Source organism: Sinohyriopsis cumingii, chromosome 18, assembly GCF_028554795.1.
Source record: "Sinohyriopsis cumingii isolate HCF-2022 chromosome 18, ASM2855479v2, whole genome shotgun sequence".
Lineage (NCBI taxonomy): Eukaryota > Metazoa > Mollusca > Bivalvia > Unionida > Unionidae > Sinohyriopsis > Sinohyriopsis cumingii.
The window spans coordinates 93355887-93383008 of NC_142978.1; the positions used below are offsets into that span (position 1 = coordinate 93355887).

Here is a 27122-nt window from a genome sequence, read left to right on the forward strand (position 1 = left end):
AAATCAAGACTTTTAGGATTTATGTGTGCCCACCAAAATTGGGCCACTTTAACCTATTATTCAGGATTTATTTGAAATCTCAAAAGCATTGTGTCCATCCTTATCCTCTGACTCTTGTACCATATGTTGCACCTGTTGACAGAGAAAAAATTTGTGCATCTTTTGATGACCATTGTTGTGTTGCATGCCACAACTGGGCCACATGGGCATACTTTCCATGATTTATAAAATATGTGTTAAAATCATGCCTGAGTTTGGATTCCAATACTTGTCCAGCTGTTTCTTTTAATCTCACACTAAAATGTGCATCATGGGATGGCTGTGAAGTGCATATCAAAAACAGGGTATCAGTAACTGATTTATTGAAATGACATACAAATTGTGTCCATCCTCCGTATCAGAGTTAGAAAACCTATGGTGATACACCCCTAATTGTTGCACTTTAGTGCTTCTATCCTTATTTTGTTAATTATTTCTTTCAAGTTTTACACAACACCATAGATATCATAGCTCCCCAAATCCATTCATAAATAAAACAAAATGTCACAAAAACTATGCAGTCTTTCACCAATTTAATGACTGGATTCTTACAAATACCTTTTTTATCAAATAAATTAATTAAAGAAGAACAAGGTGTAGGGCTCTTAAATAAATTTATCAGGGAAGGTAGAAACATTGAGATATAAATACAAATTTTATTTTCTGAAAACAATAATCTGACCTCAGTTATGTTTTAAATCGACATCAGTATACTGCAACATTATTTTTAGTCTCTAATTTTTCCTTTTTTAATATCATCGTTTCCCTATAAACACACCTCAGCTCTGAATACTGAAACAAATTTCCATCCTAAATATAAGTTTTATGCTTAAAAAACCTCCATAAAACTGAAACTCAATTAAAACTTGGAGATAATATATTTTAGATGTTCAATTCCTGATGGAACTTTGCTTACAGTTAGCAAGTACTGTAGAAACCTGATCTTTGAGACCATGATGTCACAAAGGCAAACAAGGTTAAAACATTACTCAACACACGCACATGTACCCATTAGTATTGACAGTATGCTGGTCAGAAGTCTTTACACCATACAAAAGAGACATTTTTTAAGGCAAATTTTATAATTAAATGTTCATAGGTACACCATTTTAGAAAGACTCTGTTTGTTTGCCTATTATCTAATTGTGATTGATGTTATACATCATCAATAGAACATTGTTTGCTTCTCAAAAATTAAATATCAGGGCTTTATTATCCAGGCATGTGGCCTTGCTAAAGGTCAGATTCACTCAAATAATTTTCAACAGAGAAAAATATTTACATATATGTATTTAAGTAGCCATGGCTATCATTTGTCTTCACTCACAACAGTGATGTTATGCATGCAGTGCTACGGGTGATAAATTGAAACCACCTGTACCCTGAAGTTTCAGTTATTATGCAGAGATTACAAGCCTTCACGATTCCTAATGATGAGTATTATTTGGTAACAGCACAAGAAATAGCGCCATGAACACAAGCCACATTACTCAAAGAAAGATATGAGAAGAAAAAAACACAACATGTAATAGGACTGAAACCGAATGGATATTTGGACTGAGTGATAAAACAAGACAGTGTGAGTAAATGGAAGTTTATGAAATGAAAAATAAATGTTCACAACAATACATACGCAAATAGACTCACAAACCCCCCACTACATATGATATAAAACTACGGAACATGTTATAAAAAGAAAACAGATTCATGTATAAAAAAATATGAATTTGGTTCATAAATCCACCATACATATGAAAAAAATGATTCACAGATTCATATGATACAAAAAAGAAATGAGTATGGTTTACACAACCATACGATACAAAGAAAAGTAAGTATGGTTTACACAACCATACAATACAAAGAAAAATAAGTATGGTTCACATAACCATATATCCTTGTAAACACACCACAGTGTATACTGCCCTTATCCAGGGTTTGGAATTAACATTGCTGTTCCTTGGTTTTCTCTAGAATCCGGAATTCCTATTCAACAATTCCCATAATGTAACAGATACACTGTCAGTTGAAATGGCTTTGATGCCATACTGCAAGTCATAGCCTTACCATTCTGGTTCTTCCATCCAGCCAGCTATAAATATACCAAGCTGGTCATTATAAATAAACTTAATGTAGAGAGAAAATCCATAAATACATGCTACCACATTGTTTTACTTCCAAAAAAAAAAAGCCCTTAATAATAAACTGTAACTGACCAACAATTTTCTAGTATTTAAAATCTGAAGACTGACAAAGACGGTATATTAAAGGGAGACCTTTAATATATATATATATATATATATATATATATATATATATATATATATATATATATATATATATTACCCCTATGGCTGAAGAAAGGTGTAAGTGTATTGGCACTCCTTGACAAAATCCAAGCAATCACTGTGTCGCATAAGACAATATGTCTCCTGTAAATACAGAGAAAACAAATATACATGACCAGGGGTAAAGTACCTGTTCACATTGTACTTGATAGGTATCTTGCCGCAATCAATCTATGGCAAGATGCATGTATTGCCCAGTCAAAAAAAAATTATTAACTACCCATGGTAACGCTGTATGCATCTAAGAAACCAATTATCCAAATTGTTCTAAGGCATTACTAAATTATTTTCTTGGCTTATTCTGTGACACAGCAGTCTACGCCTTCTTCAAGCCAGGCTTTTGAACTGTGAGCATATGAATTATTCACAGTATTTAAACATTATGGAGGATCATTTATAAGTTTTAATGGACTTAGAGTAAAGTTGTAAAAGTATCTCATTCCTTAGATGTTTTGTTGTGATGAAGACCGCATGTATTTTTGTATGGAACAACTGTATTACTCATGTCAAATGGTGTGATTATTGGATGAATGTATATTATTCAGCAGATCCTTAATGAAATACATTTTGAAAACACAGCCTTCTTAATCTTGTATACTATTACATGTACAGACACTGATGCTGTCATAATTCCAGTCTCTCTCTGTTCCTCCCTCCACATATTAAGCACTTACAAAAAGACTTGTTCCATATCTACAGAAACCTCAGTAAGACAAAAACTTCTAAAAACATAAAACTTTGGTGGGTCTAATGGTTTTTGGTTTTTTGTGGTTTCACTGTATATTGTGGCAGTGAACTGTTTTAAATCCTTGGAAGTTGGTATTGTTCACCTCATCCAACCTGAATATTCTTATAGAGATAACTGTTTGTTGGCTAACATTTGCCAAAAAATGCCCAATCAAACTATTTCAGCTCTGCAACCCTTTCACATAATTGGATATAATTTGGTATGTGAATTGCCTTTTACATGTAGATATGTATTTTAAATGTTCAATTTTTCAGGTCCTGTTTCAATAATAATAAAAATTAATAATAATAATAATAATAATAAAACAAACAAAAACAAGAACTTTATTTAAGACAGTGACACAATTACTTGTAATGAAACTAATACTCCTTGTGGCCATCAATTATTTCCATATTTATTTACATAGTACATAGTTTCATATACAAGAAAGAACAGCACATAAAACTCTTCTTTCTAGCAGAAGAAAACAAAACTAAGTAATGTTATGAAAGACATCTTGTGTATCATAACCTTCTACTCATTTTTTGCTACGAGAAGGAATTTGCCTATGGTGAGAGAGAAGACAGTTCAGGCTCTCTTAATAAAGGGGGTCACTCCTAATAGTGTAGATACGGCTACTTCTTTGGGAATATGCCAAGCAGATGTACGGAATCACTTTAAGGAAAGACAGAGCTGTTCTGACTCTCGATGAATGAATTCTATTTAAATAATTGATATATATAATACTACATTCTAGAGATACATCTATAAAGCCTTTATACTTAAAATGCACGAAATAGATATAAGATTACACTTTTCCTTCAAGTTTACCAACTTTACACATTTGTATAATTTCTGCCTTTTATAATGTAATGCAGATAATTAGATCTCGACTAAATTCATGATAGCCAAAGAGTAAAAAATTCAACAGTTGCAATTAATGAAACAATCATTTTTTGAAATGTATTTTACTAAATTTAAAACAGAATGCTAATTTGGAATAGGTTACTAAAACATTATTCTTTATTACTTCAAGAATCTTTTATTTCAAAATTAAATCTAAACATGAAGTTGGTAGCGAATTCATAATTTCCAATAATACATACCATAAATACAAATGAATATAAATTCTTTGAAAGAATTAAACATTCCATTACAATAGAAGATAAAAAGAACTCACAAAAATGTTGCAAAAATACGAACTTTACCATTAAAATCTCAAATATTAAAAAGCACTTATTCTTTAAAGAAGTTTACGAACACAAACAATTCTTACCTGTAAGGAAAGACAGAGCTGTTCTGACTCTCGCTGAATGAATTAATTATGCACAAGCCTGTTCTCTATTTATATGCAGTGCTTGTGTACACTCATTTCAAATCAGAACAAGACTCGTGTCCATTCCCACGGGAAACGTGTGAATCATCTAGCTTACTTATCCATTAGGGATTTAGCAATTTCCCTGTATTGCAGCAGCTTCCCACTAAATCTAAATTGATGACCTTTGGATACAAGAGAAATGTGTTGTATGGGGTTTTGCACTTGCTCATAAAATGCAATCTTTATTAAAATAGTATACAGTTGTAGTACAGAAATTGATCAAATTAATCCCAATATATTTTAGTGAAAAATTACTTTCAATATAATTGAATGAAAAATTAATATAATTTAGAGAAAATTTCAATCTTAATACTTTTACTCAAAAAATTCTGTCCTAATAGTGAAACAAAGAACAGAGCAAGTGACAATAATCTAGATAAGAACTTAAAAAACATTAATGAGAACCTGTTCCAACAAGGTATATACAGTATCAAAACAGTGAGGCAATACAGGTTTGGAAATTAATGCTTTGCAGTTGTGATGTTTTTGTCAAATCAAACAGGTTATGTTTTTCATCAAGAAAATTATATTATAATGATTTTTTTTTCTTTGTTTGGGCTTTTGTACCATTTCAAATTCCAGAATACTGAAAATGTTTCTTAAAGAGTTCTTTGTTGGTTTTGAAATGGAAAGATGCTTAGCTGAATTTGATCTTAAATTGGTTGAAAGTGTTGCTTCATTTTCTTTCACTAAATAGTTTCTTTTGATATAATGGTGCCATGTTATTTGAAATTTGCTGCATCTTTCTTCAAAGTATTTGTTCACTTACATTTTAATATCACTGTGTTAAGGGGTTTTAAGAATTATCTGGAATCAGTTTGCAAGTTCTTTTTGCATTGGAATAGTCTGCAAATAGTCTTTCCATAAATAACATTATTCTATATTTAGTTTTATATTCTATTGCTATCTTTTACGACTCTAAGATCACAAACTTTAGTAAAAAAGAAGCAAAACCAACAAGTTTTGTAAACTTAACGAACAATTTAATTATTAAAGTGATAATGGGTAATGTGATAGGAATTTACAGTATAATGAAGTGAATCCAAATTAGTCCTTATAAAGGTCTATGAAAGTCTTAAACGAATGAAAAGTCCCTTATAATTTTAAGCACTAGAAATGTACTGGTCCTCCAAGAACCATGACATAGTCAAGATGGCATTGTCCAGAATTCTTTTGAATAATTTATAACAGTTCCAGAATAATATTATTGCCCAAATAATGAGCACTTTCTATCACCAGTAAACAGTCCAAACAAATGTTTTTCCTCTCAAAAAATATCTAAGTACAACATAAAACACATCTGCAGACTTACATCAAGAACAAAAAAATTGTGAATGACTCCAGAAATCGGAAGGAAACTGAATGCTTAATTTTCTCCTTATATACACCATATACTGCGACTGTAGTTCACAATATACACCTTGTTACAAGATACACTTTTGATTTACGATAAACTACGTATATTCACATGACCTCATGCAACCAATGGGAATCCACAGAATTCTTCTTGAAACTTCTATATCCCATCAGTCACTGAGAAAACATGCCATAGGCACCATTTTAAGTCTTATTATTAAGATTATTATTACTAATTGTCAACATGTACTTAAACATCTATTTTTAGATCTTACATAATTTGCATTTTTAAATTTTTAACAAAGCCAAATTAAGCACACAATTTAAAACAAAAAATATTCTTTACAGTTTAAGACCATGAATAAAAATTATGAAAATTAAATAAAATCATACCAGAAGTTGCAGAAAATATAGATACTGTATATGCAACACTAAGGTAATATATTAATCTGTGTTTGGTTGATGACATGACCATATCATGCTTCATAACCACAGATACAAATTGACATTATGAGATATGACCAACATGTTTGTTCCATTGCAAATTATTCTCAAACATCATCCTAGTAGTAATCAAATAAAAATATTTTTTAAAAAAAATGTTTTATGGTTGACAAAAATGGGGTTGAGAGAGGGTGGTGTCAAAACCAGACGAAATGGGAGTGGAGGAAACAAATCCAGTAAAATCTAACCTAGCCAGTTACCTGCCAGATACCTGGCAAAATTTCCCAACCTGTCCATCTCTTATTTATATATTATATCCACAAAACAAACATGAAGCACAAAAGCCAAGAAAAATTATTGACTCCTATATGTTTAAATGGCAGGCAGAAATTTAGAAACAAGAGACAAAAGATAGAAGAAAAGAAATAACTGAAAAACTACAGGTCTATTATGTGATGCCATACAAAGTTGTATAACAGAAATCAATGAAGTGATTTATCGGATTTGCCACAATGAGAACCAAAATATTTATATGAGATACCAGGGATCCAAAAATTTTAATGGCACTTGTCAGACATTTATTCCTGAAAATTAACATGGCAGCCATATAGTTGTGAAAATTAATATACAAACATTCATAGGAGCTATAACAAATTGCAACAAAAAGATGATGATGTACCCAATTACTAAATATACTGGTTCTAGATTTGCTGATGCTTTAGTGTTAGTATTTGTAGGAATTTACCCAACATTATTTTATTTCACTCTATTGTTTTTAAATTAAATAAGGTGCAAACTGGCAACAAGCTGATTTACTACCTCAAAAGTATGTAACACCTAACTGACAGGCATTTCAAGTACATTCTGATTGTAACACCTGACAGGCATTTCCAGTACAGTCTGATTGTAACACCTAACTGACAGGCATTTCCAGTACAGTCTGACTGTAACACCTAACTGACAGGCATTTCCAGTACAGTCTGATTGTAACACCTAATTACCAGACATTTCCAGTACAGTCGTATTGTAACACCTGACAGACATTTCCAGTACAGTCTGATTGTAACACCTGACAGACATTTCCAGTACAGTCTGATTGTAACACCTGACAGGCATTTCCAGTACAGTCTGGTTGTAACACCTAACTGACAGGCTTTTCCAGTACAGTCTGATTGTAACACCTGGCTGACAGGCATTTCCAATACAGTCTGATTGTAACACCTAATTGACAGACATTTCCAGTACAGTCTGGTTGTAACACCTAACTGACAGACATTTCCAGTAGTCTGATTGTAACAGTACCTAACTGACAGGCATTTCCAGTACAGTCTGGTTGTAACACCTAACTGACAGGCATTTCCAGTAGTCTGATTGTAACACCTAACTGACAGGCATTTCCAGTACAATCTGATTGTGTGAAATTGTAATAAATAAGTCCAGGAGGATAATATTTAGTTGTTTTTGGTAAACAGTCTTTTTTTCTCTTAATTTGCACCTAGGCTTCACATATTTTGCTGTGAAGGGATAACATGCTAATGATGATGCAATATACATGTCGTTAAAAAGTAGGTGGTTAGAAGAACTGATATAATGCATACAGTATATACTAGAGCCTGTGGCGACATTATTTTTTTATAAGTCTAGGAGATAAGCTTTTATTTCGGTCCTGTGGTTATAGAGTTTTTAAACACTTGGGGAAAACATAATGACCAAACAAACCTTGTCAGTAGCACCCTCATTGTGTGACAAAGAAACAATGTATGAACTAGATACAGTCACCTCTAAGTTAAGCTTCGTCAGTGCCATATTTATTGTTTCTCCAACAAAGAATTTAAAACTAAATTCAGGTAGGCATAAGCCATTTAAAATACAAGATATGAAGTTCCAAGACATTCACTGAATGAAATTGGTGAGAAAATATTATAATGGGTCATCAGCATAAGCACAGTGTCAGAGACCAAAGTGATAAAATCTGAAGCATAACGTTTGAAAATGTAGCTTGGAAACATCAAATTGTTGACAATGCATACTATAAGTGGAACCACTATTAGGATGTTGTTCTGTATGAAACTGCACCACTCCGGTGGCCTAGTGGTTAGAGAGCATCCGCCTCGGATGCAAGAGGTCGTGGGTTCGACCCCAGGCCGAGTCATACCAAAGACTTACAAAAATGGTACTAACAGCTGCCTTGCTTGGTGCTCGGCATGATGCCCCAGTGCTAGACATCACTATAAACTGCCACATTGCAGACATTGTAGTGATATGACTGAAAAATTGTTAAAGCTATGCTAAAAATCCAAATCACATCACACACTCTATGAAACTAATGGTACTAATTCAATTCCCGTAGTAAACCTATAGAAACACAAAAACATTAAAAAGTCAATAACTCTAGATTTCTGAATGCTCATGATCCAACTTATAGTTCTCAGTATAGACCCATCCCTGATGTAAGCTTCTTTGTAGAGAAAGCTGTACGTCCTATGCTATTTTCTTGATCTACACGTGTTTGAAATATGTCTTCAATTCTACACCTAAAGAATTGGGAACTAATTTCAGAAATGAGTGTTTCTAAGTCTGTAAAAGGACAATGTTCCATCAATAAAATATTGTCTTATTTTTCTTCAGTTACAAATTGGATAAGCTCTCAAAGATTCCTTTGACTAACATATTAATTTTCATTATCAACCAGTGATGGTCCTCAAAGTTCGTTTACCGGTATATTCTATTTTATCTTCACCCATTTTTAGACTGGTTCCCATTTTTCCATGTAATTAGTACTGTAAGTCCTCCTCTTGTAGATAAATGCATCTTATTATTAAGGATGACTATACTGTCTCCATTTAGTGATATGGTAGTGTGCTTGTCACAGTTATATCAACAAAACATACCTAATCGGTTTTTAACACAAAAAACAATCAACTGCTTGCCCAATCAATTTACATCATTACAAATCCCCATCAACATCATAATCATCAAGGGGTCAGTATGTCTCCATCAGGTATACTACCAGTATAATGATAAATGCATGCAAGGACATCAACTATCAGTATAGATTAAAGTACATACATGTTATCTCAAGTGTACTGGGTAATTTACCCATCACACAGAGCAAAGTTCTGTAACTATCTGTATGGGTAGTTTATAAATAGACCCTATCATCTGTGAATGAGCAATTCATTATATTACCTAGAAATAGTTAATCAACACATCTGAAAATGACCAAGAAATACATATTACTTGCTTTTGCTTTGCTTTGTGTGATTATTAAAGCTAGTAATCCAGGCCACCAGCAAAGGTAAGTTTACCTATAAATATTCATTTTTTTAAATCACACACACACACACACACACATAGAAATGGATGGGAAGGATCAAATGCCTAAATGGGGAAATACCATGCAAATTGATAGAAAATTGATACCCTATATGTTTTTTTTTTCTTCAGGCAGTTGTGGCTGAAATACACCAATTTTCAAAAAGCAGGCCAAAAATAATTACACGTGTTACCATAGAGAATAAAGTCACTTGAAATGCCCCCACTGTGATAGCAGAAGAGGGCATATTGTCTTGCTACAATCTCTCTGTACATTTATATGTTGTCCCATTCTATTTTAACATGATGGCACAACAACTATTGAACTTACAGACATTATCACTGTCATAAGTCCTGATTGGATTTTCAGACCACTGTGGCAGTTTTTCTGTTTCCTTATTTTACAAATTGTATTAACTTGTTGGACTTTTTCTGACACAAGCATTATTACCAGTTAAGCAAAGAACATTAGGTAGGTCAATTAAATTTGGCAGGTACATTGGTATTCTTATGTAGATGACCTTATTAGATTTGCAAGCTAATACAGCAACTTTTGAGTTTTTAAAAAAATATTTAAAAACTTTTTTGACTTCAAATGTTAGCTTCTCATGGGTTGGTGGTTCTTTCCCTGAGCTGTAAATTATGACTGAGTAAGGTCAGCTGTATTTTTAGATTTATAAACATCAATCTATTATTTGTATTTGTGAAAAAATGTAATTAATGCATCCATTTCAGCTTTGTTTAGCAGTTGTAAATGTTCAATGCATTTTAGAATATCAAAGACAAAAATTACAATACATCATACAACACTAGATTTCATTTTTATGCCCCAACTTCTTGCAACAGGGATATTTTTATTTGTTCTTGTTTATCCATTGTATTTCCGTCTGTCCATCCCATGAATGTGTTAACAAACCACTGGGCAAATGTGTTTGGTTTCCTCGTGAAAAGGTAGATGGCATGGTTGGATATTTGTACCATCTATACTCGCTTGCAAACAGCAAAGATCCTGATCTGCCATAGCATAATGCACCTGAAGATCAGGTTTTATGCTGTTTGGTCTACTGATTACTCCTAACAAACTGCACAGAACCTGATCTGCTGGCACATTATGTGACTGCAGATTTGGGTCTCAGCAGTTTGCAGTTGGCCTCGTCTTTTAAGCAAGTACATATGGTAAATGATTTTGGCATGCTTCATCAGGCTGGTAAATTAAGAACATTTTGTCTGCAGTGGAGATATGCGTTTTACAAACACAAAACCTAGTATTACTAGAGTATACTTGTTTGACTTACTTCTTAAGATGGGAACTTTAGTTTCTTCCATTGACCTCTATGCAGATGATACTACACTGTCTGAGATGGGTAAAACCAAAACAGTACTTGAAAATAACTTACAAGATGCTCTCAACAGACTTCAAGTATGATGCAAGGAAAACAGAATGATCATAAATACAGAAAAAAATGAAAGCCCTACTAGTTACAATGCAACAAAAATGAGCAAGGCTAGATAGCAACAAACTCCAGGTTCTATTTGACAATGTGAGCCTTAATATTACCTCTCATGATAAAATTCTTGGTGTATTCATAGATAACAATCTTACTTGGTCTATTCACATTAAACATGTTTCAAAAAAGGTTAATTTTTATCTTTGCCTTCTGAAGAAAATCAAAACATTTACTCTTCGGTATAGGGTCATCTTTAATAAAAGTTATATTCAACCATATCTGGACTATTGTAAAGAAATGTGGATTATACCTATAATTCAAACATAACAACACTTTTAAGACTCCAAAAGAGGGCTTGCCATTTGATTATAGATCAGTGTATAGACAATTTCTAGGATGCAATGGATAATATAAGATTTTAACAATACATGAAAGAATATTTCTTAGAAAGGCCAAATTCATGTATAAAGTATCCAGAAAAGCCATTCCTGTCTATCTAAGCAATATCTTTCACCAAAGAGATGCTGATGGTACTCCAAAGTTAAGGTCCATAAGAAGTAAAAATTACATTATACCAAGGCCAAAGAAGGAATTGTATAAAAAATAAGTTTTCAATATACTGGTCCAATGGTATGGAACAACATTCCCAGTGACATAAGGCAGGCTCCTAGCATTTCTTCTTTTCATAATCAATGTCTTAAATGGATGAAATTGTTAGACAACTGAACAGTTCTAGTACAATAAATACCGCCTGCTTTTCTGTAATTATGTATCATTTTCACAGTTGAATTTTTCAATGCAGGATGATATTTTATATTTGATATATGATTATGTGTTCACAGATGCCAGTGCATATGTTCCAGGCTTGATACTTAGATTTTTAAAATCACTTAATTATCTAGTGTCAAGCCAGATTCTTCACATCATGTACATATTGTATATATTGTACATAACAGATAGAAGGCCTCAAGGTAGATTAGTTATGTAACTAAATGAGTTACCTTCTTTAAATAAAGTCTTTATTATTATTATTATTATTATTATTACCATCATCTTCCATTATTGTACCTTACAGCATACTTTAACAAAGTGCCAGCCTTTTATGATAATAATTAATGATATCTATACTCAACTTCATAAAACATTCAATAAGGTGTACCACCTGGGCTAAATATATGAGAAATGTTGTTGTAGGGTTTAACGCCATTTTTCAGCACAAAATAGGCTATACATGCCAGCCAGTATTCTTAGTGGAGGAAGAACCTGGGAAAACCCCGGAAAGAACCATTGACCCACGAGAAGCTACTGGCAAGCTTTCTCACATACCAACATAGGCCGAACACGCGACTCGAACCCACACAGACAGAGGTGAGATGGCAGTGATCTGTAACGGTGAGCGCTTTAGACCACTTGGCAACTCAGGGCCCCATATGAGAAATACTATATGGAGAAATAAAACTTGAATAACAATAATCATCTTATGACTTGTCATTACTAAACGACTCACTCAGTCTTGGATTAATACAAAAGCTCTTGTCTGTGACCTCAGAAAACTCAAAACTATGTTCTTTTTAAAACTTAAAACCAAACATTTTGTCCCACAGTGAGTATTTGGAGTTGTTGATATTTTATGCTGCTTACAAATAAAAAAATAAGACGTGTGAAATTATTTCCTTTCAGACCTGGCAGTGTTAAGAAAACTGACATTTCAAGGACTGGTTCACATTTTAAAATACAACATGGAATCAATGAACAACACAGAAAGAAGAATAGTGAGAAGAAAGACACATACACAGACTGGAAAAACAGATCTGTGGCTCATGATGCTGAACTTCAAGGTGATCACACAGCTAACACAATTGTCACAACAGATGAAAGTGTTAAGGTGACTAATATGATGCCAGGCATGGATGTGGATATTGGTATACAAAATGATGCTAAAAATAATAAATACACAGATGGTAAACTCCTTGAAACACAAAAGCCTGGTGTCACACTGCTTGGCAATAAAATTAAAACTGTTCATTTGCTGGATGAAGAAACTAAATTTACAAAGGAGATTACAGAGGATAACAAAAAGAAAGATAAAGAATCAAATGATGAAAAGGATAAAATGTTTACCTGGAAGATAACACCTGTTAACTTGCAGATATATAGCAGTAAACCTGTTCAATCATATGACAGAACTATCCATGCAGTAGCTTTGCAGGAAAAGATTCCAAAAGTGGTAAACTGCACGAGAAAGAGAACATGTGGGGCATCTTACATGAAACTAAATATTCTTCAGTTGCAACAACTCCCAAACAGAACAAACCAAACAAATTATTTCATGTCAATGAGGACTTGAGCAGAACTCCGATTGATGAAAAAGATTCTAATGTTAAAATTAAACCACTTGGTCAGGAAACCTTAAATGGTAGAGAAATCATCAGTAGGTACAATAAGAACAACGTTACTCAACTGCAAGGTGATATTCGTGATCCCGACTCTCTCACTGGGGAAAAAACTGTAGGCCTGATCATTGATGACAGAAATGGGTTTAAATTAATGGATAGTGATCATTACCATCAATCTGCTGATGTTCATATTCTTGGCAATGTGCCAGATACAAATCCTGTAAACTCACTTGCTAAGGAAGGCAAATCTAATAAATCACCGAATGAAGCTAACAAAGATGGTGGAAATCATTTTTCAACTGCACATGTTTCAGCAGACAAAGTTGACATGTCACAGGCCTCAGTGCATGAGCACATAAATGGTAAATTGCTGTTCAAAGTTGGATCAAATGCTAGCTTGTCCAATAAAGAGGATAAAAAGGATGAAACTGGTAAATTGCTTGATAAAGGAAATATGCACGATAAAATATTTAGTACTGATGACCCACTAACAAATGCACCAGTAAATCTAGATGGAAAAGACTTGCTGGTAAATGCTACCGGTAATCAGACTGGTAAAATGGAACCAGATGGTATATTTCAGCCAGGTGAAAAGTTGGTTGCTAAATCTGGTGGGAAACAGGATCTAACTGGAGAAAATGATGATGACACAAACAGCCAAGGTGGAAATCTTCTGAAGAAAAACATCATACTAGTAAATGAAAAGTAAGTTTAGTGAATGTAGCATGGTTTATCACCTTTCATGCAGTGGCAAATTATTGTTATTGAGGAAAGTATAACATTCACATTTGAATATATATATATATATATATATATATATATATATATATATATATATATATATATATATATATATATATATATATATATATGTATGAAACAAGCATGACAAATCACAATGTGGTAAGTCAGTAAACTGAACTGGACAAACTTGTGTGAGATCAATGGATCCCTTTTTCACAGCGAGCAGCAAAAGATTGTATTTTCATAGATTTTGTTACAATGAAACCAAATTTACAAAATCTAGTACTAATATGTCAGAAAAATAAGCAGAAAACAATACACAATAAACTATTTACATTGTGGCAAATCTGTTATTCCAATGTGTCAAAGGAACTATATTGTTACAAACTCTGCCTGCAGGTGATTGAATTTTTAACTGCATGAAACAAAGGGAGACAATCTGTTTTGTCCCTGTATCACCTGTGGCTGACAGTGCTGAGATTTGATCATTTCTCATAGAATATGTTTAAACCTGCTTAACCAATCACTCATTTCTCATGGAATATGTATAAACCTGCTTAACCAATTGCTCATGTCTTATCGAATATGTATAAACCTGCTTTACCACTCAGTCATTAAACATGAATATGTATAAACCTGCTTAACCAATTGCTGCAAGTGTGGGTTCTGTCTATTTAGCATTGTGACCCAAAATGATCATTCACACTGTTTGAATGAGCCAATGTCCTTCTCCCAAACATGATCAATAAAACTGGCACTTTCACTTATGTGTAATGGAGATTGCTACATTCTTTTGCTAATACACATTTTTGTATATGTGAACTCATTGGATTGTCTCTCATGGCTTGCAACAATGAAATTAAAGCCATCTTTTACAAATGCAGAAACATCACCAAAAGTATGTGCTGTTAAACCATTATTATAAGATCACACTGTTTTGGAAGACTACCTGTTTTGGAAGACTACCTGTGGTGAAAGACTGTCTTTATCATGGACAAAATCAACTATTTTACATTTAAGATGTTGAGAGCTCACCTGTCTTGAGAGACCACATTAAGTTAGCAAAGAAGTGGTTTCTTAATATTCTGTAATTTTATTATTTAGATTTGTTGATCTCAAAATGTCTGATTCACTGCACTGTACTTTGGCATGCTTCTTTCTTGTATAATTTCTCCTGACCTTATGTTGAAGATCTGATCCTGTTATATGAATGAATAAAGCTGTTCCACATACAAATACAGTCCTCATCACAAGAAACTTCTGAGGAATGAGATATTTTTATGACTCTACTCTAAGTCCATTAGAGTTATGAATGATACCCCATGATGTTTCAATACTTTACTCCAAGTCCATTAGAGTTATGAAAGCTACTCCATGATATTTAAATACATTACTCTAAGTCCATTAGAGTTATGAAAGATACTTCATGATGTTTAAATACTTTACTCTAATTCCATTAGAGTTACAAAAGATACTCCATGATGTTTAAATACTTTACTCTAAGTCCATTAGAGTTACAAAAGATACTCCATGATGTTTAAATACTTTAAGTCCATTAGAGTTACAAAAGATACTCCATGATATTTAAATACTTTACTCTAAGTCCATTAGAGTTACAAAAGATACTCCATGATGTTTAAATACTTTACTCTAAGTCCATTAGAGTTACAAAAGATACTCCATGATATTTAAATACTTTACTCTAAGTCCATTAGAGTTACAAAAGATACTCCATGATGTTTAAATACTTTACTCTAAGTCCATTAGAGTTACAAAAGATACTCCATGATGTTTAAATATTTTAAGTCCATTAGAGTTACAAAAGATACTCCATAATGTTTAAATACTTTAAGTCCATTAGAGTTACAAAAGATACTCCATGATGTTTAAATACTACATATAATTCATAATGTTCACACTTCAACTGGACAAAGCTGACTTTAAGAAAATTATTGTTTTCAACAGTCAACAAAGCATGAAAAGCGAGACTACATGCTTGGTTAATAAAGGCCTGATATTTAATTTTTTTTAAATGTTACAAATGGTCCATTGATCATGGATACGAATGAATATCATCAATAACAAATATATACTTGCCAGACAAACATTCTTTCTTAAATGGCTTGCCTACAAGCATTTCATTTTTAACTATGCACCTTAAAAGCTGGCTCTTTTTTTATGGTGCAAAGACTTCAGAATAGCCTGTTGTCAGCTCTAATCTGTGTTGACACGTGTGTCAAGTATCACGTAAACTTCATCTGCCCTTGGGACAATTTCTGGGTCTTTGTCTCGCAGATAAGCTTACTACAGTACTTGCTAACCATAGCTAATCTGTTTCAGTGTATCAGGAATTTAGCAGCTAAAATACTATTTTAAGTTTTGAGTTCTGGTTTTATGGATTAAATTGCAATTTGAGACTGAAATTTGTTCTGGTATTCAGAGATGTGGAGATTTGGTATACAAGGGAAAAAGAGAAGATACTGTATGAAAGAAGGAAAAGTTAGTGGCTAAAAGATGCTTGAGGGGATTCCAGTCTACTGAGAGGCCTGCTTTGAAGAATCTCTCTCTCTCGATACACACACACACAATATATATATATATATATATATATATATATATATATATATATATATATATATATATATATATATATATATATAACATGGATTGAAGAGATGTGACAGAGAAGCTGTATTACAGATATTAGCTTGATAGACAACATAAAGAAAATCAATATATGAATTTCCTTGAGTTCCTGATAACCATTTTTTTTTTGCCACAACTTTAGAGCAAATGGAGACTGTGTTATGTGCATATCTAGATTTTGTACAAATTTCACTGTTACGCTTTAAGTTAATTTCTGTCATTTTCACCCTTCATTCTACTCAGAATTCATTCTACTGAGAGATCCAATGTAAGTCACAGTAACCTCTTTGTAATGGTTTGGGTCTATTGTATTTTGTCAGACTCAGATAATGAATCTATGCATTGTGCTTATTACATTTCATTGGGGATGCTTATAGCAGCAGTGTAAAATTTGTCAAGTAATCCATCTCTTTGAAGTAAAGGCCGAGTCATCCATGTGTATGTCCACCCAGTTGGAAGTGGTGCAAATGGCTGCCACTGCAAAATGCATGAGCAGATCAGGACAAAGCTGCTTATACGAAAAAACAAACTGAGTTGGCCATGATTTACCACCACTAAATTATGCTACAGCAGATCTGGATCTATTCTGATTTCTGATGTTTGCTTTTTACACATGGATTAATGTAGACTCTCATCTACTGGCATTTTATGCTAAAGTAAATCTGGGTCTTTTCGGATTCTAGTTATCTGCATGTTATATATGGAAGCATTATTTCAAATTGCATAACTGTCAAAAGCAAAACCTTAAGATATCTAAGACAGTTCAGATTAAAATACACAAGTGAATCACTTGAAGATTATAAACTCTATAGAAATATGTATAAATCTCTTACAAGAAGCAAGAAAAACAATATGAATTGAAACAAAAAATATATCCTTTTATCTGCATTATACTATAAAAATATACAACTTTTCTGGCACCTTGTAAAGAATCCAAATATTGGTATGCAAAGCAGTATCGCATCTGCAACTTGGTATGAATATTTTTCAGATTTATTTAATATTTTCAGTTCTGTTGACAGGAAAATGAAAACATTTAGCTAACTCATGAGACTTTAGATCGAACAATTACTGAAGAGGAGGTTCACCTAGCACTGAGTAAACTGAAATATGACAAAACTGGGGGAATAGATGATTTATCCAGCTATTTCTTTACATGTATGGGCAACATAATTGCACCATTATATTAACACTATTATTTAATAACTATTTGACATTGGGTATTGTCCAGAATATTGGTCAACAGCTATTATCATACCAATTTTAAAGAAAGGAGATGCAAATGAACCCTCCAAATACATATACATTAGTCTACTACCTGTATTAAACAAAGTGTTTACATCAATTTTAAATAATAGTATAAATTAATGGGTGGACAAAAATGATTCATTGGGCAAAGATCAAGCCAAATTTTGAGCAGGTAACTCTACAGCAGATAATATATTTATATTATATACATCAATTTGTAAATATTTAAGAAAATGTAAGGGTAGATTCTATGCAGTATTTAATGACCATGAAAAAGCCTTTGATAAGATAAAGATACACTTACTGTACCATAAGCAGTTAGTGAAAATATTAGTGGAAAAATGTTAATCATTAGGGCAATTTATAATGATGTAAAAGCATGTGTTAAGTCCAACAATATTATTACCGATGTATTTAATTGCCCTTTGGGTGTACGCCAAGGTTGTGTTTATTGCCTTTACTCTTTTCTTTATTTTTGAAATATTTGAAACCCTTTTTATCTGAAGGAAACAGGGGAGTGTTGGTAGAAACCGTAGAACTATTTTGACTGTTATAAGCAGAGGATTTGTCTTTGCTGACACCGCTCACCAGTTGCAAAATATACTCATTAAGCTGCATACATATTGCCTAAAGTGGAAATTGAAAGTGAATATGGAAAAAAAACAGGAGTGGTTGTTGTAACAAGATAACCGGGTGGGATTTTGGATTTACAACAGAACACTTTTGATGGTGATACAAATACAAATTTTAATAACGAATGACTTGAATGAGCAATTGATTATGATTAATATGTGCATGTATATAATCCAAATATTAGATTAATTAACATAAAATGCACTGACTTAATAATGAAAATACAAATAAATGACCTTACGCAGTACAAGGACAACAGATGAATGATTCACTGTGATTTCACAACAAAAAATAGTAAAACAAAATTTAGTATTTTACTCATATAGTAAAAAGTATTCACTCAAATAGTGAAATTATGCAAATAACAGGGACAGATATACAAATTATCTTTACAGTCCCAAAACCACACTGGGTTTTACAAACCCCCCAAATTAACCCACAGCTAAAAGATTACATGTATGGAGTTACACACTCAGTCACCAGCACACTTGGCTACCATTCACACTGGCCAATCAAGCCATCAGTATTCCAGATTGGTCAATCAAGCAATCAGCGGCAGCGCCCACCAATCTCGGTCAGCAATGCCCAATCACTTGCTACTTGACCAGCAACACCGTTTATTCAGCTCTACAGCTGCTATGGTTCAGCTTCACAACTGCTATGGTCGACTTCTATGGTTAGCTCTGCAGCTGGCAGTGTCCATATCAACTCCAATCACTCCGATAACTTGGATCGCTCCGGTCACTAGGGTCAGCTGAAAATACATCTAATACCATGTACTATGCATGACATGGGCATATGTGTTAAAATGTAATGACATTATATACAGTAAGTCATACAGATTACATGATCGGCACAATAATTACAAAACCACAAACAAGTTCAGAAGTAAACCAAACCATGCCCGACAAGAACCCTACGGTACTAAATGTTTCTTAAAAATGCAGCTTTATATTGCTAATATAAATCCCTTGCTAAGTCACAAACCAGAATAGAAAATATTTGCATAACACTACGTAAACCGAAACTACATAGCAAACATACAAAAATAAATGTAAATCACCCTCGGGTATTGGCATGTTGTACACAATAAACAAAACCCTAGTACATGTATTTAATAAATAAAAGGATTTATACAATTCTGTGACAGTTATATTTTGCAGAGGTGGCTATCTCAAAAGTTATAAAAAGTGGTACCATGGCGATATAGAGGTAAACACTGAATCATATTAATAAGTATTTAGATGCATATTTTCTTCAAAAAAATCTTGATATATGTGCCAGAAAACTCTATCCTTGCTGAAGGCTATGCATATACTGAAGCAGTCTTTCAAAATTTGGCAGATTGCCCGTACCTGGATTGCTTCATCTGTCTGACTCAAAGATATTTCCCATCGTTAACAATAGGGCTGATGTTTGGGGGTTTTAAGATGCCAGTGATATTGAAAATGCTCATTTGCCATTTTATAAATATGTTCTTAATACATTTAAGTCTACTCCAAATGCATTTGTAAATAAAGAATTAGGAAGAATCAGTATGCAGAGTATAAAATATAATCGTACTTTAAAATGCTGGCTAAGAATTCTTAAAATGCCTGAAGAGAGATATCCTAAACAGTGCTACAATTTACAGTTAAGACAGGGGGAAAATTGTGATTAATGGACTAACAATGTTAAAAAGCTTCTGTTTACATTAGGATTTGTCAATGTTTGGTGTATGCAGGGCATAAATGATGAAAATACATGTCTTAGATTGTTCAGCCAGAGAATATATTTTTAGGAAAAAAAAAACTGCAGGATGAGATTAGGTCAATGGAAAGACTGTGTTTCTATAGGTCATTGGGAGTAGAATTCACTAGTCAAAGATATCTAGAATTGTTATGAGATCATGATTTTTGTTACATATTCACTATGCTTAGAGGGGCCCCCGAGTGGCCGAGTGGTCTAAAGCGCTCTCCGTTACGGATCACTGCCATCTCACCTCTGTCTGCGTGGGTTCAAGTCTCGGATTCGGCCAATGTGGGTATGTGAGAAAGCTTGCCAGTAGCTTCTCGAGGGTCGGTGGTTCTTTCTGGGGATTTCCCAGGTTCTTCCTCCACCATTAATACTGGCCGCCATGAATAGCCTATCGTGTGCTGAAAAATGATGTTAAACAACAACACTATGCTTAGAGTGGGAAATTTGCCTATCAGAGATAACATGGGAAGATATGAAAGTATTTGTTATGAGGAAAGAATGTATCAAATTTGTAACATTAATATAAAAAATGAATCACATTTTTCTTGTCTGCTATATAGAAAAATAGAAAGAAATTACTTAACCACCTTTGTATATACAAACCTAACTTTGGAAATTATTATTATTTAAAATTTTCATTCCATTGAAAACCAAAATATGACATATGAAACACATTTAAATTAAAATGCCCAGTTAGTTTCAAATGTATTCTTATGCCAGTTTATCAAAAAATTAACAAACCTCTGTTGGTAATTATATAGATGACTATTACAATTTTATGGTCTTAAAATAATAGAAAAGAGTGTGAAGCAACAAACTTTTTAAACTTCAAAAAATTTAATTTATTTCCCTGGAATATAAGTGAAAATGTAAAAAATAAAACATGATATGGTGAATTAAATACCAAAATAATCCTAGAATTACATACATAAGTCCTCATGATTACAGTTCTGAATAAGCATTAGTGGAAATCCAAATTAAATCCATCATTGGAAGTGTTGATGTGTCTGTGGTGGCCCATGTAATGATGATGTGTTGGATCACAATAATACATTCCAAGAATATATCTTTATTTGAAATTTCGTAATAAATTCAAGTACATGTATCTATTTCCAAGAATGTCATTTTCAAACACTTTGTATTTCCAGAGAAGAATCCCTTGAATTAATTAAATAAATAAAATTTCAGCCCAAATGAATTACTGGAGACAAATGTAAGCAAAAATGACTAATTTTCAAATAAACAAGTTTTATATTTTAAACTAAGATATAAAAAGAGACAGAGGAAAAGGGTCAAAAGTACATATTGTTCTAGAAGGATCTTAGTTATAATTAGAAAGTCCATCACCAAAATCATAATAAAGCATGTGCCAATCATCATGTAGTCTAGCTATAACAAAATAAAATGTTCTTAACTCAGCTCAAGATAATAATCCTCACTCCCAAAAAAATTTGTTTACAAAATTGTCACTGATTTTGGATAAGGTTAGCTACAAGATGCAATGTTACATTACCCACGACATATAATAATTTTAAAAAATCATTTGAGTAACTGATCAATCGATCATCTAAAACAAGCATTTGAAAGATTTATTTTCATAAATACACTATTTATCAACAATTATGAAACATTATGGATAATATCTCAGGAAATTACCCTTTTTTTTTCTTCCAGGAAGATATTCAACATCCAGAAAAGTCCTGTCAGCATATTAGTTGCACTTGTTGTGCTTGCTGTAGCTATAGCTATTATTGCAAGTGTAATTAAAAGGAAGTATTGCTCCAGGTCCAAAAATAGTGGATATCACCAGCTACCATGGGATGTGGATAAAGAAGACATAGAAATGCATCCTCAGTATAAAATTGCATGAGCTTTTTTGTCGGACACAAGTCTGTAGATTTCCTCATTTAAAACAAATTCTGCCAAATACATTGATTTTGATATGCAACAACTGCAGTGTTTGTAATTTATTTCATACACTGTTTATTATCTGTTCATAAAGTTGAATTACTGGTTCATACACTGTTATCTGTTCATAAAGTTGAATTACTGGTTCATACACTGTTATCTGTTCATAAAGTTGAATTACTGGTTCATACACTGTTATCTGTTCATAAAGTTGAATTACTGGTTCATACACTGTTATCTGTTCATAAAGTTGAATTACTGGTTCATACACTGTTATCTGTTCATAAAGTTGAATTACTGGTTCATACACTGTTATCTGTTCATAAAGTTGAATTACTGGTTCATACACTGTTATCTGTTCAAAGAATAAGTATTGGTTCAATCAATGTTTATGATCAGTTCATGTTACTGCAGTGATAAAATGGTTTCTTCTGTTCAAATGCAGCAATGTTTCTATTATAGTAAAGTCAAATAATTATGCTGAAGCAACCTTGGTTTTGAAATGCCTATAGATTAGACAAATGTTTTATCTAAAGGATTAACACTTCACACGGAGTCCAGGCGGTGAAACAGTTATTTGTTTTAACTACTTTCAGTAGGTAAAACATCATGAATGGTTGCTGTCAGTAAGAAAACAGAATGCATGGTAGAAAGCAATTACCTAATTAGCTTCCATCAAAGCTTTCAGTAATCTCCAGCATCCATGCCAAACATTAATTTTCATGTGTGTGTGTATAATTTGGAATTTTAATGTACCTTAAAAAATTTCAGTCATATCACTACAACATTTGCAGTGTGACTCTAACCACTATGCCACTGGTGCGGTCCATGTTGGACCCCAAGACAGTGCACAAGTTGATAACAAGATGGTAAAGTATTGCCAAGAACAATCTCCTGGCTCTAATCTACATAATGACCACATGCAAGAAGTTTGCCAAGAACAATCTCCTGGCTCTAATCTACATAATGGCCACAGGCAAGAAGTTTGCCAAGAACCATCTCCTGGCTCTAATCTACATAATGACCACATGCAAGAAGTTTGCCAAGAACAATCTCCTGGCTCTAATCTACATAATGGCCACAGGCAAGAAGTTTGCCAAGAACAATCTCCTGGCTCTAATCTACACAATGGCTACGTGCAAGAAGTTTGCCAAGAACAATCTCCTGGCTCTAATCTACATAATGGCCACAGGCAAGAAGTTTGCCAAGAACAATCTCCTGGCTCTAATCTACATAATGACTACATGCAAAATGTTTGCCAAGAACAATCTCCTGGCTCTGATCTACACAATGGCTACATGCAAGAAGTTTGCCAAGAACAATCTCCTGGCTCTAATCCACACAATGGCCACATGCGAGATGTTTGCCAAGAACAATCTCCTGGCTCTACTCTACACAATGGCTACATGCAAGAAGTTTGCCAAGAACAATCTCCTGGCTCTAATCTACATAATGGCCACAGGCAAGAAGTTTGCCAAGAATAATCTCCTGGCTCTAATCTACATAATGGCCACATGCAAGATGTTTGCCAAGAACAATCTCCTGGCTCTAATCTACACAACGGCTACATGCAAGAAGTTTGCCAAGAACAATCTCCTGGCTCTAATATACACAATGGCCACAAGCAAGATGTTTGCCAAGATCAATCTCCTGGCTCTAATCCACATAATGGTCACATGCAAGAAGTTTGCCAAGAACAATCTCCTGGCTCTAATCTACATAATGGCCACATGCAAGATGTTTGCAAAGAAGCATCTCCTGGCTCTAATCCACATAATGGCCACATGCAAGATGTTTGCCAAGAACAATCTCCTGGCTCTAATCTACATAATGGCCACATGCAAGAAGTTTGCCAAGAACAATCTCCTGGCTCTAATCTACATAATGGCCACATGCAAGATGTTTGCCAAGAACAATCTCCTAGCTCTAATCTACATAATGGCCACAGGCAAGAAGTTTGCCAAGAACAATCTCCTGGCTCTAATCTACACAATGGCCACAAGCAAGATGTTTGCCAAGAACAATCTCCTGGCTCTACTCTACACAATGGCTACATGCAAGAAGTTTGCCAAGAACAATCTCCTGGCTCTAATCTACATAATGGCCACAGGCAAGAAGTTTGCCAAGAACCATCTCCTAGCTCTAATCTACATAATGGCCACATGCAAGATGTTTGCCAAGAACAATCTCCTGGCTCTAATCTACACAACGGCTACATGCAAGAAGTTTGCCAAGAACAATCTCCTGACTCTAATATACATAATGGCCACATGCAAGAAGTTTGCCAAGAACAATCTCCTGGCTCTAATCCACATAATGGCCACATGCAAGATGTTTGCCAAGATCAATCTCCTGGCTCTAATCTACATAATGGCCACAGGCAAGAAGTTTGCCAAGAACAATCTCCTGGCTCTAATCTACACAATGGCCACAAGCAAGATGTTTGCCAAGATCAATCTCCTGGCTCTAATCCACATAATGGCCACATGCAAGAAGTTTGCTAAGAACAATCTCCTGGCTCTAATCCACATAATGGCCACATGCAAGATGTTTGCCAAGAACAATCTCCTGGCTCTAATCTACATAATGGCAACAGGCAAGAAGTTTGCCAAGAACAATCTCCTGGCTCTAATCTACACAATGGCCACATGCAAGAAGTTTGCCAAGAACAATCTCCTGGCTCTAATCTACATAATGGCCACATGCAAGATGTTTGCCAAGAACAATCTGCTGGCTCTAATCTACATAATGGCCACAGGCAAGAAGTTTGCCAAGAACAATCTCCTGGCTCTAATCTACATAATGGCCACATGCAAGAAGTTTGCCAAGAACAATCTCCTGGCTCTAATCTACACAAGGGCCACATGCAAGATGTTTGCCAAGAACAATCTCCTGGCTCTAATCTACATAATGGCCACAGGCAAGAAGTTTGCCAAGAACAATCTCCTAGCTCTAATCTACATAATGGCCACAGGCAAGAAGTTTGCCAAGAACAATCTCCTGGCTCTAATCTACATAATGGCCACAGGCAAGAAGTTTGCCAAGAACAATCTCCTGGCTCTAACCTACATAATGGCCACATGCAAGAAGTTTGCCAAGAACAATCTCCTGGCTCTAATCTACACAATGGCTACATGCAAGAAGTTTGCCAAGAACAATCTCCTAGCTCTAATCTACACAATGGCTACATGCAAGAAGTTTGCCAAGAACAATCTCCTGGCTCTAATCTACACAATGGCCACATGCGAGATGTTTGCCAAGAACAATCTCCTGGCTCTACTCTACACAATGGCTACATGCAAGAAGTTTGCCAAGAACAATCTCCTGGCTCTAATCTACATAATGGCCACAGGCAAGAAGTTTGCCAAGAACAATCTCCTAGCTCTAATCTACATAATGGCCACAGGCAAGAAGTTTGCCAAGAACCATCTCCTGGCTCTAATCTACATAATGACCACATGCAAGAAGTTTGCCAAGAACAATCTCCTGGCTCTAATCTACATAATGGCCACAGGCAAGAAGTTTGCCAAGAACAATCTCCTGGCTCTAATCTACACAATGGCTACGTGCAAGAAGTTTGCCAAGAACAATCTCCTGGCTCTAATCTACATAATGGCCACAGGCAAGAAGTTTGCCAAGAACAATCTCCTGGCTCTAATCTACATAATGACTACATGCAAAATGTTTGCCAAGAACAATCTCCTGGCTCTGATCTACACAATGGCTACATGCAAGAAGTTTGCCAAGAACAATCTCCTGGCTCTAATCCACACAATGGCCACATGCGAGATGTTTGCCAAGAACAATCTCCTGGCTCTACTCTACACAATGGCTACATGCAAGAAGTTTGCCAAGAACAATCTCCTGGCTCTAATCTACATAATGGCCACAGGCAAGAAGTTTGCCAAGAATAATCTCCTGGCTCTAATCTACATAATGGCCACATGCAAGATGTTTGCCAAGAACAATCTCCTGGCTCTAATCTACACAACGGCTACATGCAAGAAGTTTGCCAAGAACAATCTCCTGGCTCTAATATACACAATGGCCACAAGCAAAATGTTTGCCAAGATCAATCTCCTGGCTCTAATCCACATAATGGTCACATGCAAGAAGCTTGCCAAGAACAATCTCCTGGCTCTAATCTACATAATGGCCACATGCAAGATGTTTGCAAAGAAGCATCTCCTGGCTCTAATCCACATAATGGCCACATGCAAGATGTTTGCCAAGAACAATCTCCTGGCTCTAATCTACATAATGGCCACATGCAAGAAGTTTGCCAAGAACAATCTCCTGGCTCTAATCTACATAATGGCCACATGCAAGATGTTTGCCAAGAACAATCTCCTAGCTCTAATCTACATAATGGCCACAGGCAAGAAGTTTGCCAAGAACAATCTGCTGGCTCTAATCTACACAATGGCCACAAGCAAGATGTTTGCCAAGAACAATCTCCTGGCTCTACTCTACACAATGGCTACATGCAAGAAGTTTGCCAAGAACAATCTCCTGGCTCTAATCTACATAATGGCCACAGGCAAGAAGTTTGCCAAGAACCATCTCCTAGCTCTAATCTACATAATGGCCACATGCAAGATGTTTGCCAAGAACAATCTCCTGGCTCTAATCTACACAACGGCTACATGCAAGAAGTTTGCCAAGAACAATCTCCTGACTCTAATATACATAATGGCCACATGCAAGAAGTTTGCCAAGAACAATCTCCTGGCTCTAATCCACATAATGGCCACA

The 27122-nt window shown here is 34.4% G+C and overlaps 1 protein-coding gene across 1 annotated transcript; it reads left to right on the plus strand.

Moving 5' to 3' along the window:
- The first annotated feature begins 9441 nt into the window (after positions 1-9441).
- On the plus strand, positions 9442-22477 carry LOC149777516 (uncharacterized). Its single transcript, XM_089940725.1, has 3 exons — positions 9442-9590; positions 12736-14156; positions 22134-22477. The coding sequence occupies exons 2-3, from the start codon at positions 13306-13308 to the stop codon at positions 22327-22329; spliced, it is 1047 nt and encodes a 348-aa protein (XP_089796851.1). The 5' UTR covers positions 9442-9590; positions 12736-13305; the 3' UTR covers positions 22330-22477.
- Positions 22478-27122: the final 4645 nt, after the last annotated feature.